General features: G+C 33.1%; 1 protein-coding gene across 1 annotated transcript; it reads right to left on the reverse strand.

Annotated features, from left to right (window-relative positions):
- Nucleotides 1-3,936: 3,936 nt before the first annotated feature.
- Nucleotides 3,937-7,988, reverse strand: LOC114751561 (G-type lectin S-receptor-like serine/threonine-protein kinase At4g03230). Its single transcript, XM_028940219.1, has 8 exons — nucleotides 7,279-7,988; nucleotides 6,733-7,188; nucleotides 5,696-5,815; nucleotides 5,382-5,587; nucleotides 5,095-5,305; nucleotides 4,772-5,009; nucleotides 4,533-4,683; nucleotides 3,937-4,456 (listed from the first exon to the last, which is right to left on the reverse strand). The coding sequence occupies exons 1-8, from the start codon at nucleotides 7,835-7,837 to the stop codon at nucleotides 4,148-4,150; spliced, it is 2,250 nt and encodes a 749-aa protein (XP_028796052.1). The 5' UTR covers nucleotides 7,838-7,988; the 3' UTR covers nucleotides 3,937-4,147.
- Nucleotides 7,989-17,212: the final 9,224 nt, after the last annotated feature.

Genomic DNA, 17,212 nt, shown 5'->3' on the forward strand with positions numbered 1-17,212 from the left:
AAGAGAGAGTGCCAAGAGTGAGGGACTTGAAACACGACCGAATGCTACGCACGCCTTCTCAACTCCGTCGGGTAGAGATAGGCGAGTGCCGAGAGTGAGGGATCAGAGTGTTTTGCGTTGGGTCCGGTAGAGCTCTGAGGTTGGAATGGTGAAGCTTTGAGAGAGGCACCTAGGTTCGGTAGATAGGTGAGAGAAATTAATATTCATTAATAACGGTAATATGCATTTGAAACGGTGGAAAAGTTGCTTCTGGGAGCGTTGAGAAATAAGAAGCTTTTTTTCAGAAGTCAGGTTGAAAAGCTACCTATCCAAACAATGAGTTTAGCTCAAAACGCCCCTAACTGGCTTATTACAATTTCCAAGGCACGTTTGGATCTCAAAACGGAGATCCAAACATACCCTTAACAAATTCCTAATGAGGATATGGGACTTAATTAGAAATTTTTAAATGTTGTTAAATACTTAAATTATTAGGATACGCCTCTTCAATTAAACATAAAATTATTTATGTTAAGATTTGAAAATATTTTTGTCACGAGGAATATTTAATATTAAGTGTTACAGTTTACGTCTTGACATTGATCCGGTATTGCTTAAATAAATACAACTAACGTAAATTATAAGAACTGAAAATAAAAAAATATTTATTTAAATGTTACTTATGCTTGTAATTTAAAATGTTTTATTAAAATATTTTTTTTAAGGTTTTAGTTATATATGCAATTTTTAAGCACTATAAAATTACTTATATGGCTTTTTGTTTTAAAAAATAATCATAAAAGATGAAGGACTACTTAAGTAGAGTAAAATAATCAATTTTTCTTTTTAATTAAAGAGGGATATTAATAACTAATCGTTTATTTTGAAAATATAGATCTCTGTGATTATTTTGCAAGACGTGAACTTATCGTTATTTAGACAAAAAAAATTTTCAACATTTTCCATTTATGAATATATTATCTTCTAATATATACCTTAATGTGTCAATTAATTAATATTCCAAATGAATTATGGCGGTCATATTAATTTTGGGAAGGTTAATCTCTCCGTGCTATGCACGGGTAGCATATGTTAGTTTTTAAAATTTCAAAACCCCAAATCAGAAATGAGTAAAAAATATGTTGTCATTTAACTTTCAAATATTATCAATTATTATTAATGTGTAGTAAACAAGACTGAGTTAGAATTTTAAAATTCAAAGATATTTTTTTTAGAATTCTTCCATATAAAAACAATACTCCTCCGATCCTTAATATAAAATCCATTTAATTAATTTGATTAGATTAAGGAAGTTAGGTAAGTTAGTTAATTATAAGAAATGTGACACGTTTTTCTTAAAATACCATTATCATCTTTCTTAATACCCTCTCTTCCTTTTCTACTTGATTATGATTGAGGGAGTATCCATAAGGGTAATTTAGAGAAAATTAATAAATATGAGAAATGGGTCTTATATTTAGGACCAAAACCAACTCAAATTGAGTCCTATATTAAAGACCGGAGGAGTAATTTAAAATTTATTGCGCAGGTTTTCATCAAACTGCAGTTATGATGAAGCTTTTTTTATTAATTATTTTTGAATCGAAAAGGACACTAAATTGACATTACAGTTCAGCACCGCATGGATTTCCAAGTCGTAACGCGGAGAACCGGCAGGATGGAGTCAAATTAATTTTAAACAATGCCATCATTAGTATTTCTATGTCGGTTTATTGTTTGTATGAGTGCAATGAACACGTGCGACAATTCATTGTCCTTCATATCACATGTTTAAGATTTAGACAATCTTTAAGTCAGAACTTGCGACACTAACCTGCAAGTGAAGCGCGCGCGCGCAAATATACCCTGTTGCTTTGACAGCTAATTATGGATAAACCGGCAATGAAACACGCATTGACGTCAAATTCCTTTCCGTTTTTAGTTTATACAATCATATTAACTCTCACTTAAATATATGCCACCATCAACTACAAATTTAGTCCGACTTATGGGTTGATTTATCAAGCTTGTCATTTTTATATTTATAGCTTACAGAATCGTACCAATTCACTTTTAACCGCATGTTAGCCGCAGCTCGTTTAAACTTGTGAATGACCCAGTCAAACACAACAGGTCTCTATTATTGAGAGAGTCAAGCTGTCCTGAGTAGAACTTGATTCACAAAATATGTAGGAGGCAGTCCAAAAAAAACAAAAAGCAAAAAAAAAAGCTAATATTAATAAAAAAATAAGAAATACCAAAAATAAATTGTATCATTCGAAAACATGAAATGCTTCCGGGTTTCATACCAGCCAATTAATTACTCCCTCCGTTCCTTATTATAAGAGACATTTGGTGTTTATGGCATGTTCCTATATATAAGAGACACTTAAAAGTTGTCTCTACTTTTTTGTGTTGATTTCCTATTGTACCCATATTTATTGTCTCCAATTCACACACTCTCTCCCTCTCACTTCTCTTTCTTTCAACAATTTAATTGTTCTCTCTCATACTCTCTCTCCTTATTAATGAGGGTATTTTTGGAAAAAAAATTATATTTTTTACACATTGATTGTTCTTAACTACTTTTAACTGCTTTCTTGATCAACGTAATTCGGTTATTCGTCTCTTATAATAAGGAACGGAGGGAGTAATTAACAAGATGGGAACGATCATTAAATGCGGAGAGTATGATTGTGATTGGAGAATTATGGGGCTTTATCCACACCATGAACCGGCTGTATTGCACTCTTATTTTGGTGGGAAAAAAACTATGTAACCAACCAGCGTGGCACTTTAAAATTTAAATGAATACTTTTTAGACTCATCATTTTTATTCGTTAATTAATTCATTTTAATAATTTATGACGATTTTTAATTTGGTCTTATAATTTTTTTTTCCAAATCAAAACATATATACCTATATTTTATTATCATTTGAAAGTCGCTCATGAATCGATGTAATGATTGTATGAATGGGGATCATAAGGAAGCAACTATTGGATCAACAAACCTAATATCAGGCTTAGGGAGTATACCGGAAGAAGTTAGGATATAGAGGGTGAGGGGTGGGGATGGAATAAAAGTTTTTTTTTTTTTGGGGTATTTGGAATAAAAGTATTTGATCGTCTGATGAAAGTGTTTCTCTACCTCCGTGTATGTTTCTGCTTTCTCTGACCTCTTTCTTTCTATTCCTTTTGTGACTCTCCTTGGATTAGTACTCTTAATGACAAGCGTTTTCATTATATCCCAATTCTGGTTTTTAATTTCTTTATTTTCAATGCAAGCCATCCTGACAATCTCTTACTTTATCTTAAACGTCATCATCTTGCTCCTAGAATCTATGTGGTTTATAGAATGTAATTTGTGGAGACTTTACTCAAAAAAGACGAGTAATTAAAAGGAAAAATATCACTGTTTGGTCATTTTTGAAAAAACAGTAGGATGTTTGATCAGAAAAATATGACTTGGTCTGTGTAAAAAGTAGAAGATAATGACAAAAAAAAGAAAGTAAAAATACCTAAAATACCATCTAGTCTCGATAAATTCATATTGCACAATATTTTTCTAAATACACGCACACACAAACCCAGACTTCAACGTAAACCCAAAACCCAAACATGTTTGTAAAACCCTAAATTTCATCGGTAACTAGTGTTTTCCAAAATCTAACCCAAACAAAATTGATATTGTCCGGGTTATTTTCAGCTCTCTACAGTCTACACGCGCTACAAGGGCCTCTTCTACTTGTCTAAATCTATCATTCTATTTCTACGCCCTCATATACCCCCTAAAAGACCACTTAATTCCATAGCTGCTGCCCACAATATAGATCTCAGTTTCCACAGAGATCGGACATATATGGGCCTCCAGTACCATCCGGTTTAATAGTGCTCGCTTCTCCTCTCTGTTGGGTTTGGCCCAATGATTTTTGGAGCAAACACATAGACTACACAGTACCTCAACTATCAACATATTTCATCTTCAAATAATCGCACCAGCAGATTTCAAACATATGCCTAACTGATATTTGCATGGTATTTTCATACCAGATGTCAGCTGATCTAGGTCCTCTAAGAATGAATGGCCTTTCACACAAGCGTGCTAGAATTTCAATGACAAGTTAGTTTTTGGTTTTCCGACAGGATCCAATGTAATCCAATCTTCATTACCGACCTTGTTGATAGGTACTGTCAGTAGGAAGAATTCCTTCAGGTCTACTGGAAGAAGAAGCAGAGCTAGAAAGGCCCCTGCTACTGCTCATAAAAAAGGTCGGTTGCTTTGGAGTTGGAAGGCTTGCAGTCTCACTTTCAAGCATTATTAATACTTGCGACATGGTGGGCCTGTCTCCTGGTTCATCTTGCACACACAATAGACTTACTTGTGCACACTTGATGAATTGATTTGCATTGCAACTTTCATTCAAAGATCGATCCATTAAATCCAATAGGTTATTCTCCGTCCATAGCCTCCATGCCTGCATTCATATAAATAGGACATCACCGCACTGCAAAAAGAACATTAAGCCAAGAGAGGAACAAGATGAAACATACATAACCCAGAAGGCTGGAAGTTTGTTTGGATTGAAAGAATCCCGTGTTCTTTTTTCCACTGATAATTTCAAGCATTACAACCCCAAAACTGAAAACATCTGATTTAATCGAGAAAAATCCATCCAATGCATACTCTGGAGCCATGTATCCACTATAAAATAAAAAGAATCAAAATTATAATGTTTGTTGTAAATATAGTTTAAGATCAATATTTAAAAAAAGAGACATATTAAACTTACTAAGTTCCAACTATTCTTTCAGTGTTGGCCTCAATTTCCTTGCCTCCAAATATTTTTGCAAGTCCAAAATCTGAAATTTTTGGTTGCATCTCCTCATCCAAAAGAATATTACTAATTTTCAAATCTCTATGAATCACTCTCAATCTAGAGTCTTGATGAAGATATAACATTCCTCTAGCAACTCCTAAAATTATGTCAAAACGCATTGGCCAATCCAAAATCACTCTTCGTGTACGATCTGCATCAACATTTCCTTTTACATTAAATTCACCAAACCTGTGTCAAGCTTGAAATTATTGATAATTAGGCATTTTGTAACTTACCAAATAAGAATGTGTCTAAGCTCTTGTTTGGCATGTATTCATAAAGTAATATTTTTTCTTGTCCTGTAATGCAATAGCCCAAAAGTCTAACAAGGTTCCGATGTTGAAGTTTGGATATCAAGACAACTTCATTCTTGAATTCCTTCATTCCTTGTGAAGAAACACTTGAAAGCCTCTTTACTGCAATATCTTGACCTCCTTGAAGCTTGCCCTGCAATAAAAATTCTTCATATAGCATGTCTCTAAAGTTTAGAAATCAATGAAGAAAGTGGAACTGAATCAATCACCTTGTACACAGGTCCATAACCCCCACGTCCAAGCTTGTTCACATCTGAGAAGTTATCCGTGGCTAAAAGGATGCTATTAAAATCCATATAAGGTACCTCTATCCCTTCACCGTCCTTTTCCTCTGTCCTCTCGGCGTCTATGAAATCTTTGATATATCTCTCGTTGTCATGTAGGACATCTCTCGTTCTTTGATTTTCTCCCTTTTCTAAACACGCATAATAGACGCAAACATAAACTTATTACGTGAGCACAGGCACTATAAGCATCAGATCATGTTGAATGCATCGAAGTTTGTAGGCAAAAAATGTATTACCTTGATTAGAGGCTACTCTTCTCCAAATGTAAGCAGAAGTTATAATGCAGGCCAAGAAAATCAAGGTTGAAAGTGTCACCGCTAATATCAAAACTCTAGAGCTGTTTCTTCTTGGAGGCTCTATTGACAAAGGAAATGTGTCAGCTTCTAGACGGGATTAAGGAATGCCATCGAAATCGTAGAATCAAGTGTACTTTACTTGTGGGGACTGATGCTGATGATAGTAATAGCAATAATTTGTTCTTGAGCAACTTGGAGGGTTAGATAATCAGCATATATTAAAGCTTGACATCAATCTCAGTATGGAAGAGTTACCCTAACTACGATCAGTACTTAAATTTCTGACAATATCTTATTCCACGTGCATATATTGATGATTGACAAGAACATTACGAAGTCATTCTTCTATATTTTGTTTGGCAACAGTATCTAGTCATTCATATCATTCACTTTTTGCTCACTGTTTCTTCTATAAATAAAAGTCGATGAGAGGTTCAATATTTGTAAAATCAAGGTAAAAAAGTGCAGCAGATTTTTTAGCCTCAGTTGGAAGTCAAATCTCCCTGAGCTGAGGCTTACCGAAGAGTAAAATTCCTATGCTATTCTTGTTTTGTCTAGGCATGATCCATGCTCAGTAAATTAATCTGAATGGTTGTTATTGGCTCAAAAAGGTAGAATAGAGAAGCTCAGGGTTCTTACTGGGTTCATATCAATCAATTTCGCTCAAACTAAGTTGAGGAATAATAAAATATGAAAGAATCTCAGTACTAATAACAACAGAAAGGTTATTCTAACTGGTCGGTAAAGAATTCAAGTATCAATTTTCAACAAGCAAGTGTGGCCTCATATTGTTCCAATAGATATGATCCTTTTCATCAATCTCCGACTGCCAACGTTAATTCTCTCTCACTTGTTAAATCCTATCGAAGTTGCGATTCAAATCGGTTTCAGGGCTCCAATACAATTGGACAGGCGCCAGGTTCAGACATTTAACTCCCCCCGGGGGTTGCAATCAATTAATGTGTTAGCACGTTTACCTTGCGTACAGCTTAAACTGTGGCCATTCCATTGATATTTTTCATCGCAGAGGCATCTTCCATTTCCATTACTGGTTGCCTTGCAAGTTGAATGAGACCAGCGCTCGCAGTCTGTGGACTTAGTACAGGGAGGTTCACCTGGAGGATCCCAATTAATCTTTATTGTCTTTGCCCCACCATCGCACTGTTGAGACAAACTAAATGGCGGATCGAGCGGACGCCCTAGACTGCTTGCAGCACAATTATCCGAATCTTTGATTTGAATAGAGAACGATCTCTCGTCTGGATCAATGTTAGTAACTCTATAACTCTCTTCTCCCACTGTGAAATGAAGCAGCCCGGTTGGTGAGTCGCACTTAAAATGAGAGTAAATGGGATCACCACAACTTGGTTCGGTGCTCAGCGGATAAGGAATTGTGAATACACCGCAAGGCTTGCACGTCCTTGGAGTTGGTTCTGTACCAGTTTCATGTTAGACAATCTAAGACAGTATCAAGTAGAGCAAGCATCTTATTTGAGGAGATGAGATAGTGAAAGTATATGTACCTATATCTAGTGTACTTATCGGGATAGAAAGATTAACACCCGTATCAATCTCCTCTTGAAGGGTAGGCAAATCAGCGGTCCAAATAGAACACGATAAGAACGTCCTACTATAATTTGTTGATGCATCATATGAATAAGCTGTGCAATTGGGGCACCCATTGGGATTAAGGCACTTAGATTGGCACTCTGTTGGATTCGCTGCGTAGACTGCTTTGTCTGCTTTTCTCACTTTCACGTTCTTCAAGTCTATGAACGCTGTCGTGTTTTGCCCGCATGATGTTGTTTTTCTGAAGCAACCTCCAGCTTCAGAGGATGGAACCTGATTCTCCCCTTGCGACTTAGAAGCGAATCCAGGCAAACACCTACAGTATGGCGAATTATTCATATTGCAACTGCCAAAGTTTCCACAGAAGTTATGTATCTTGCATTCGTCAGCTGGCTCCTTCCATGCCATCACCCATCCTCCGATCTCATCCCGGCGCCAAAATTGTACGTATCCTGTATGATTCATCACTACCCTTGTAAGGTTAAAATCAGAAGGATGTGGCACTGTTGACATGTTTTTTTTTTTATAAGTAGAAGGCCTTCGGGTGAAGTTTGCCAGCAGCGAAAGTATCTTTCCTTCTGAGCCGAAATCTAGGCTTGTTTCGCCTGCCCAGCGAACTCGGGTCTGGTTGACGCAGATTGTATAGTCGCTATCCCCTGTTTTTCCACCAACAAATGTGTAATCACCTCTGCCGGGATCATCAGAGGCTCTCCAAGAATTCAAGACTAAATCTTCATCCATTTTCATGCCCACCAAAAATGTGTCCGTAGGGTGTTGGAAGCTTTGCCAGTAGGTCTGTAATTGATCGTCTGCTAGAACTAAGTTTCCAGAGTCCCTAAGCCTCACTGTGAGGCTTGCGTGAGAAGATACTTGTTCAGGCGTGCAAGACCAATAATGATTTCCGTCTGTATCAGACACAGTGAGATTTCCATCTCGCGAAAGTTGAAAATTTCCAATTCTTGACTGAGGAATGGGGTTGTCTCTGTTAGCCACCCAGACAACAGTTCGCGGTTCTATCCCATGATACCATATTCCTAGGTATTTGTTGCTTCCATCAGGGGAAAAGAAACCCAATTCAAACTGCTGCCCCTTTGTCACAAGGGTGGCACCGGCATCTTCACGAAGGCTTTCGTTCTTCTTCAAATTATCTCCGGCTAAGCAGGGCGGAGGAAGACATACTAAAAAAGCATAAAAGAGAACAAAAGCAAACATGTGAAGACGCAAGGAACAAGAGAGCAGTATCCTCATTCTGATCCTTCTTCTGGCTACAATGGAAGCAAGCTACAGGCATGCGAGAGCATAGGGGATGCAGTTATTGTTAGTATGCAAGTCAAGGCAGTCGTCTGGTTTAACCCCCTTGTTGTTCATCCTACGACTGTTCTTCATGAGGTTGAGCTCTGCGAGTACTTTTCTTGGTCCCGTGGGTGGGCCATTGCAGAGATGTGAACAGGGCAAGTCAAGGTCGTCGCTCACTCACACCCTTTTCCCATCCGGTGATCCTTTTTAGGATTTGTCCTTTTTCTCGCGACGTGTCTTCACCTAATTCACATCGTCAATAATCGAATACTAATCAATACCGTTTGGTCAGGCAAAAAAGAAAAATGTCTGCCGGTCAAAAAAAAAAAAAGAAAAATGTCATCTCCTTAGTCAGCTTCATTATGAGGTACAGAGTGAACTAAATGAAGTTCATCTTATACTTTTTTAAAAGGATATTTAAGTTATAAATATATTAAGCTTTTTCGTAAGTCTTTTAAACCGTGCTTTCTTAGAGAGGTTTTCCGGGCCTTTCATGTGGTTATATTTCAAGTTTTTTTCATATCCTATTTCACTTCAAGTTTATCACTGAGACCTTCCACATAGAATGGCGGAGCTTTCATAATTTATCACTTAATAACACAAAATTCACGACTTTATTAGAATTACAATGGTTAGGTTTCTGTTATTGTCATTAGAGGTTGGTCCCCTATTTCACCACATGGAATGTAAAAACAATGCTACTATTTATAAGCAAGAGTGGAGGAGTAGTAATCAACAAACCTAAAATATGGAATGCCTGGCAAGCAATCAGAAGTTAGAACAACTACCTTATAATACTCGTACTTATAATAAACATCTTCAATGCCATATGCTTGCTTAGACAAGTTTAAAATATAGGGAGAAACAAAAAGAGAATAAAAGAAAATACCCCTATGTTACGTTGTCGACACATGGAATGCTTGCGGGTTTCATGCGAGCCAATTAATAAGACTGGAAGGATCATTAATTGGTCAGGCTATGAGTCTGATTGAAGAAATATGAGTCTTTCTCCACATCATCAACCAGTTGTGTTGTTTAGAGGGAAAAAAGCATTTAGCCAGCGTGGCACTTTAAATTAATAGTCCTCCAGAGACCTGTATCATTAATTTGATTAGATTAAGAAAGTTAGGTAAGTTAGTTAATTATAAGAAATATGACATGTTTTTTCTAATTAAAATACTATAATCATCTTTCTTAATATCCTCCATCTGTTACTTACTTAATTATGGTTGAGAGAGTTTCCATAGCAATAATTTAAGAAAAATTGATAAATATAAGAAATAGATATTATATTTAAGATCAAAATTAACTTAATAATTAGGTCTTATATTAAGAATAAAAAGAGTATATACTTTTCAGACTCAACATTTTTATTTGCTACTGCTAGTTATAATTATAATGGATTTAAAGGGCATTTGACGAAATTGCCTCCCGCCCTCCCTGCGTTCCGCGTTGTGACTTTTCCTTTGTATCCGACTCAGTCATGGCCGTGTGGCTGACAATCTCTTCGTCATCTTTAGAGTCATGTCATTTGTGGAAACTTGCTCCAAAAAAACGAAAGAGCATACACGAGGAAAAGTATGACTGAAAAAGACGCTACTTGACACATTAAAAGTAAAACAGTGGTTATTTGGCCAATTGGTCCGGGTTAAAGGTAGAAAATAATGAAAAAGAAAAGTGAAAATTCACATTCCGCGATATTCTTTTAAAAAATGTATATATAAATACCCGAACTTTAACATAAACCCAAAACTCAAAAAATGTTTGTAAAACCCTAAAATTCAGATTGGATAGTTAGAGTTTTCAAAAATCTAAGGCAGGCAAAATTGAATTTGTCCGATTTGTATGGAAAATAGAGAAAACTGAAAATACCTCCAACTAAATCTCCTACATTTTCTCTAACCATTAACTTTACAACCCATAGTGTATCTATTTTTCATTAATAAAAATATTTTTGCACTGTTATTTTACTTTTATATCCATATTTTTTTATCCTAGTTTTCAGGTCTGATAACAATAAATAATTAAATATTGTTCAACTAAAATACATTTAGCCTTATATTTAATTCAAATTTTGAATCTATAACCTCACTCCATGTATGCTCAATTGTTGATTGAAAACCCAAAATATATATATATATAAACCAAATAATCATTAAGTATGAAGTTTAAAAATTGAAATAACAAAAAAAGCAACATCACAATAACAAAAATATTAACAAATCACATCGATGATTCAACGTCACATTAACTTGAGGAATCCCAATTAATCTCCGAATATTATCCAGTTGTAATTCGACTAGCTGCCTTAGTTTGCAAAGTCTGTACAATATTACTATCATTATTAATGATCTTATAATGACACAAACTGTGCATTAACAACTGTTGATATAAGGCAATAAAAGTACTAGTGGTGTGGATCCATGATAAGAAACGAGAGGGATGAGAAATAGAGGTGTCGGTATGAAATATTGAAGATTTAATAATTAAATTAAATTAAGGATTTAATTTAAAATTGAAAAATAATGATTAGAGGAAAGATAGGAGATTTGGTTAAGGGTAATTTAGTATTTTTAAAATTATATTTTATTATTTGGTCCTCCTAAATAATTACACTTTTTAAAATCCTTCTCAATAAATATTACTTCCTGTAGGCCCTTCTCCCTAATTTTCCGTTCATTTTAATGATAAAATGATAGATTAATCCTTATGCAAAAAATATATAATCAGTACTCCTTCTATCTTTAATATAGGATCTAATTTGAGAGTTAACATTGGTTTTATATGTAAGATCTATATCACATATTTATTTATCAATTTTTTCTAAATTAACCTTTTTGACATTCCCTCAACAATAATTAAGTAGGAGAGAGAGAAAAAATTAAAAAAGTTAGTTAAGATATTTTAAAAAAATATAATTACACTAATTAATTTAACTAACATTCTTAATATACTCAAATTAGTTAATTAATTTTTATATTAAAAACCGAAAGAGTATATACAATTATTAAATGCCATGTAGTTAGTTAGGATGCCATATAAAGTGTCACATGTCTTCTATTAGTATGATATGACAATTTCTGTTAAAAAGATAACGGTAAAGTGTTCGTGTTAAAAAAAAAAAAAAAAGGTTAGAAAAGTTAAAACTTTAAAACGTCAAGAAATTTTATGCAACTGATCCATAGTTTAAGGAGGTTTTATATAATTTAGCTTTTCTTAAATGTATTGAGTATTCAGTGAGCACAGTTCTTGTTCAGCTTTATATAGGCAGCTGTCAATCCTGGTTCACATTTAATAAGGGAAAACTAATTTAGAGTTACGTATGGTTTTAGCCAATTTTGCAAGCATGTTGTTAATTTTGGCATTGATTGGTACCACTGTTATTAATAAATTGATATTGATTGTGCAGTTGCACGGAGCAATACGATGGAGTCAAGCGGAAGTGGGGCTCTATCTAGCAATGTACAGAAGGGGAAGGAGATTGCGAATGATCATTGAGTTTAAGGGCTAGTTAAAAAAATAATTTTTTTAGCATGCTCTAATAATTTTAATATAAGAGCTAGTTAAGAAAATAAAATTTAATCATAAATGTAACATCTCAACTCTTTTTTTTTCTTTTGTTAAATTATATATTTAGTTTTTTAATTTTATATAAGGTTTTAATTTGATTCCTTAATTTTAAAAAGTATCTTTTAAATTTTTTAACTCTCGAAGTACTAGTCTTAAGTAACATTTTTTGTAATAATTGTTGATATTTTTAAAATTAAACTTAATATATTAGTATTTGAAAATGTTTAATCAAAATTTAATATCTCAATATCATTATTTTTGTTTGTTCACAATTTTAAAGTTAGAGGACTAAAATCATGCTTTTTAAAATTAAAGAACAAAAAAACTTTACATAAAGTTAGAAGATTAAATATATACTTTAGTCTCATAATCTAATATTATACATGGATATTAAGAGTTCGTTTTACACTTTTTATAACTAATTAATTCATCTTATTTTTTATATCGACTTGTTAGTTAAGTAGTGAAATAGTACTACTTCTGGTCCTAATTATAAAAGCCAGTTAACTAATTTGAGGAGATTAAGAAAGTAAGTTGAGTTAGTTATTTGTCCTAAATAAGTGTTGTCTTTCCTAAGATATCTTTGCTAATCAAGTGTATTGATTAGAACTATAATTATTAGAAGCACTATTATGAAGAAAAAAATTGAGTAAATATGAGAGACAAAGTGGATTGGGGTCTTATACTTATGATCAAAATAAAAGTCAAACAGAGTCTTATGTTAAGGACCGGAGGTAGTATGATTATACTCTTAATTGTTGAGTTGGTTTTAGTCCTAAATATAAGACTCATTTCTTATATTTATCAATTTTCTCTAAATAACTCATATGAATACTCCCTCAACCATAATCAAGTAGAAGAAAAGTAAAGGGTATTAAGAAAAATGATTATGGTATTTTAGGAAAAACGTGTCACATTTCTTATAATTAACTAATTTATCTAATTTTTTTAATTTAATTAAATTAGTTAAATGGATCTTATATTAAAGATTGGAAGAGTAATTATTATGCATAAACATGATTCATGGTTGCCAAGCAGATTTTTACGCTTTTGTTTTCACGGCTGATTTACAAACACAAGTTTCGTTATTGCCATGATTAATGCTTAATGTGTGTGGGTTGGGGAGGAAAAGTCGCTACTAAAAACAAAAAGGAAAAATGACATAGAGTACATATTAAATTTTTGAGAAAATTAGTGAGAAGGACCTAAAAAATATAATATTTGTTTTAACGGATCATAAAAATTATAATTATTTAAAAGAGCCAGAAAATAACATATAAATTTAAAATGATTTCATTTCTCCTAATCAGACCTCCTAAGTTTCCTTCCACATTCCTCATGTCTCTCCCATATTCTGGTTATAAATTAAAACTACTATGAATTTATAAACTTTATCAAATAAAACAGTGTTTCTGTCAAATTTTGCAACTTACTTCAATATCTATTGTATTATTCAGTTACAAAAAAATATTAGAATTTTATTTTTAGAATCAGCACAAATTTCGATTAAAATCAAAAGTTAGCCAATTTTAGTAAGACTTGCAATTCTTTTATAACTTATTATATATGTTAAATAAAGGTTACATATGTCTACAAAGTAAAATGAAAATTTAAGTAACTTTAAATAAATCAAAGAAAGTTCATATAGTTTATTTTTATTTTAGAAGAAATTATGTAAGTTTTTAAAAAAAATAAAATACATATAATTTCAATAAAATAGAAAAAAAACTCTATATATATCTTTCATGTGAAATTTTGATTACCTCCGTTAGAATTTAGAAAATACTTGTGCATAAACCAAAAAAATATTGTCAATAAACATTTCACTGTAATCAACAAAATTTATGATAAATCACAATATAAAAAAGTACTAATGAGGTTTTTTTTTGGGGGGGGGGATAATGGTTTTTTAACATGTTGATATACTAATTATTAAGATATATATTAAGTAGAAAATTTAACATCTTCTACATTGGTCTATTCTTTGCTTACAGGTTAAACTTTTTAGGGGCATGCTCCCTTGTTATTTTTGTAAGTGAAATATAATTTTTTTTTTATCTTCTTTAAATCTTTTAATATTTCCTCTTATATTTATCACTTAAGTTTATATAGATAATTCTGACAAGATATAATATAAGTTTGATTTTTGTTTTAGTGAAAAGATGTTAGTAGGCATTAGTGTCAATAATATGAATTTAGGCAAAGAAACGTAATGATGGGAAAAGAATGATAAATACTAATGTTAATAATTAAATAAAATATTGATGGTATAAATACCAATCTGGATGAGAAAAAAGGTTGAATTAATGAAGGACGTTTAGGGGCATGGGATGATGGGTGGTTTTAGTATTAGATTTAGCTTTAGTTTCTTTTAAATAACTATAAAGGTAGGAGGTAATTTAGGAGGTTTTGTTAGGGGTAATTTATTATTTTTGAATTTATATTTTAGTATTTGGTCCTTCCAAATAATTATGATTTTTATGATCCCTTCTAATAAATACTATTTTTTCTAGGTCCTTCTCCCTAATTTTCCCCTTTTTTTAATGGGGGGATTTTCCCAAAAAAAAAAAACAATGTGTCCAAAGCTAATGGAAAAGGAAACATTTGAATTGTCAACTACTCCGAAGTCCAGTCTCAACTTCTTTCTGTTCATTGTGTTCTTTCCAGCCCTCCACAGACGTTACAACCAGAAGGTCCCTCTCTGCCTGTTTAAATCTCTCATAAACCCGTTCAAAAAAAAAATCTGTTTCGGCCCACAACAGCGATCTTAATTAGTTTCGATATAAATCTATTGTTCATTTATTCTACTCCCTCATCCATATTAACGCTCCTAGACCTGTCCCAAAAATTTCAAAACCTTCCACACGTTCTCTTGTTTTCATTATTTGCAGCTGCTTAATTGTCCATTATTTGCATTTTACAACCTCCCTCCACTTTATGACAAAATAGTTTAGGTAAGTTGATCCCAATAGCTTACTAAGATTAAGGTATACCTTCAGGTTTAGAGATCACTTACAGATCGCCCATAAACAAGATTATTAAATAGGCTGATAGGCAGTGGAATTCTAATTTACAACATTATAAGTTATGAGTTTTTTTGGTATAATAAGCTATGAGTTGACTCCTTGCTAACCAGACTAACTCTTGTTGGTACCTCCATTCACGTTGCTTAATGGGATCACATGCTGATAGCCCAACTATTACTGGGCCGTAACAAGGATGGGCCTCAGGTACCCATCTTGTTTATAGTTCATGCTTCTCCTCTCTGATGGGTTTGGCCCACTAGTTTCGGCGCCTGCACAGTGATTACACAAAGTCTTGGTCATGGACTCGACAACATCTGGCCCTTCATCACTCTCGATGACTTTTCTTCTCTTCCTCTCATGATCTGTCTCGAGTCTTATTGTTCTTGCATATTAACGGGGAGGCATAAATAATACCAAAAACTATGTGTATTTTTTTAAAAAAAAATCAACTAACTCTTATATTATACTCCCTCTAGTTTTAAACATAAGACTTATTTGGTAATGTAAACTACGTTACAAAATTAATCTTATATTTAGGATTAGAGGAGTAGTTTTTTTCCCTTCAAAATTTCAAAGATCAGACTGGAACTCTCAGCAAACTAGGTCTAGATTTGCTTAGTAACTCGTGGAGCTTTAAATATGATCAGTTCTGTATAATTTATAACTGCTAATTTTGTCTCTGGCCGAAGGAGCACCCTCAGTTTTTAAAAATGTATCAGGGGTTAAGATAAGAGGCTTGAAATTTCGCAGTTCGAAGTACCCTGGGGGGGGGGGGGGACAAGACTTGAATTTTGTAATTTTGAATCACTTAAGATGTGAATTCGAGGGTGTATGATTTCTTAAATTTTTTTTATTATAACTTTTGAAAATATCATTTGAATTTTATAATGACAACTTGTTCAAAAAATAAACTTATAGTCAAAAAAAAGGGCTCTTTTCATCTATGAAGTCAAGTCAAACTAGGACCAACAATTATTCACCTATCAAAATAAAATTTTAGTATGTACAAATAAAATTACAACTTTGCATTTTAAATTAAAAATCTCGATATCAAAGTCTCTTGAAAATAATTTCAATTCACATTGCCTGGACGATAATTTTTACTGAAGAAGGAAAACAGAAACACCAAATAAGTGGAAAGAAAGAGAAAAAGAGGACTGCTTGGAGTTCTTTTGATGTTCTAGGGAAAAAATGTAGTCAGTGACCTTGCAACGATGTGGTATGAAAATTCTTTTATAAAAAAAAAAAAAATGGTCGATTTAACTTTTCTTTACTTGGCCCCGTGATTTAAGAAGAGGAGCCTTCTTTCTCTCAGCCTTGTTTACAGGTTAGATTTCCGCATTCATTTGCCATATTGTTGTAATTATCTGCAGCTGGACTTGGAGGTAATCATTTTTTTCATTTAAAACATGTATGTAATTGTCACTATAATAAATAGTAGGGTTGAGGTCTAAAGGTTTAAATTAACAAAAATATTATACCAATAAAGGTTGAGTCTAATAAAAAAAATGAGTCCCTCACAAAATCAAAAATCAATATTCAAATTCTCACTTAAATGAGTGCCAATATTTACTATCTAACAGTGTTTCAAATATAATTATTTTTAATAGGAGGATACTTGTGCATAGGAAAAAAATTGTACTAAGAGACTAAAATAAAAATGTTTTATTCTAAACGTCAAGATTCTTGGATGAAAAAAATTAAATTGTGATGGTTTTAATCATATACTTACCTTAAAAAGCTGTCTTTAAACGGTCTTAATATCATTTTAAACCAGTACTACGGCTTGAGCTACAGCTAAATATTCCCGGGACTAGGGAACGCTAATTTGCCTGTTGAAACTTGATGGATCCAATGTTTGATTATTTTTTTTTCCCCATTTTAAAAATATAGAAATATTCAAATTTCATTCGCAGTCTTCCTCCCCCCAAAAAAGCAAAAACCTCACCCAGCCGCGTCTTTCAGGAGTCGATGGCAGGTCTCATCTGCAGGAGGA

This window comes from Neltuma alba, unplaced genomic scaffold, assembly GCF_004799145.2.
Source record: "Neltuma alba isolate B1F8T4 unplaced genomic scaffold, ASM479914v2 tig00001137_pilon, whole genome shotgun sequence".
NCBI classification, from domain to species: domain Eukaryota; kingdom Viridiplantae; phylum Streptophyta; class Magnoliopsida; order Fabales; family Fabaceae; genus Neltuma; species Neltuma alba.

Coding starts and splice junctions, on each gene's coding strand:
- LOC114751561 (XM_028940219.1), bottom strand. CDS start 7,837: ATGTCAACAGTGCCACATCCTTCTGATTTTAACCTTACAAGGGTAGTG. Junction 7,189..7,278: donor GATAAGTACACTAGATATAG/GTACATATACTT, acceptor AAACTGGTACAG/AACCAACTCCAAGGACGTGC. Junction 4,457..4,532: donor CTTCCAGCCTTCTGGGTTAT/GTATGTTTCATC, acceptor ATATGAATGCAG/GCATGGAGGCTATGGACGGA.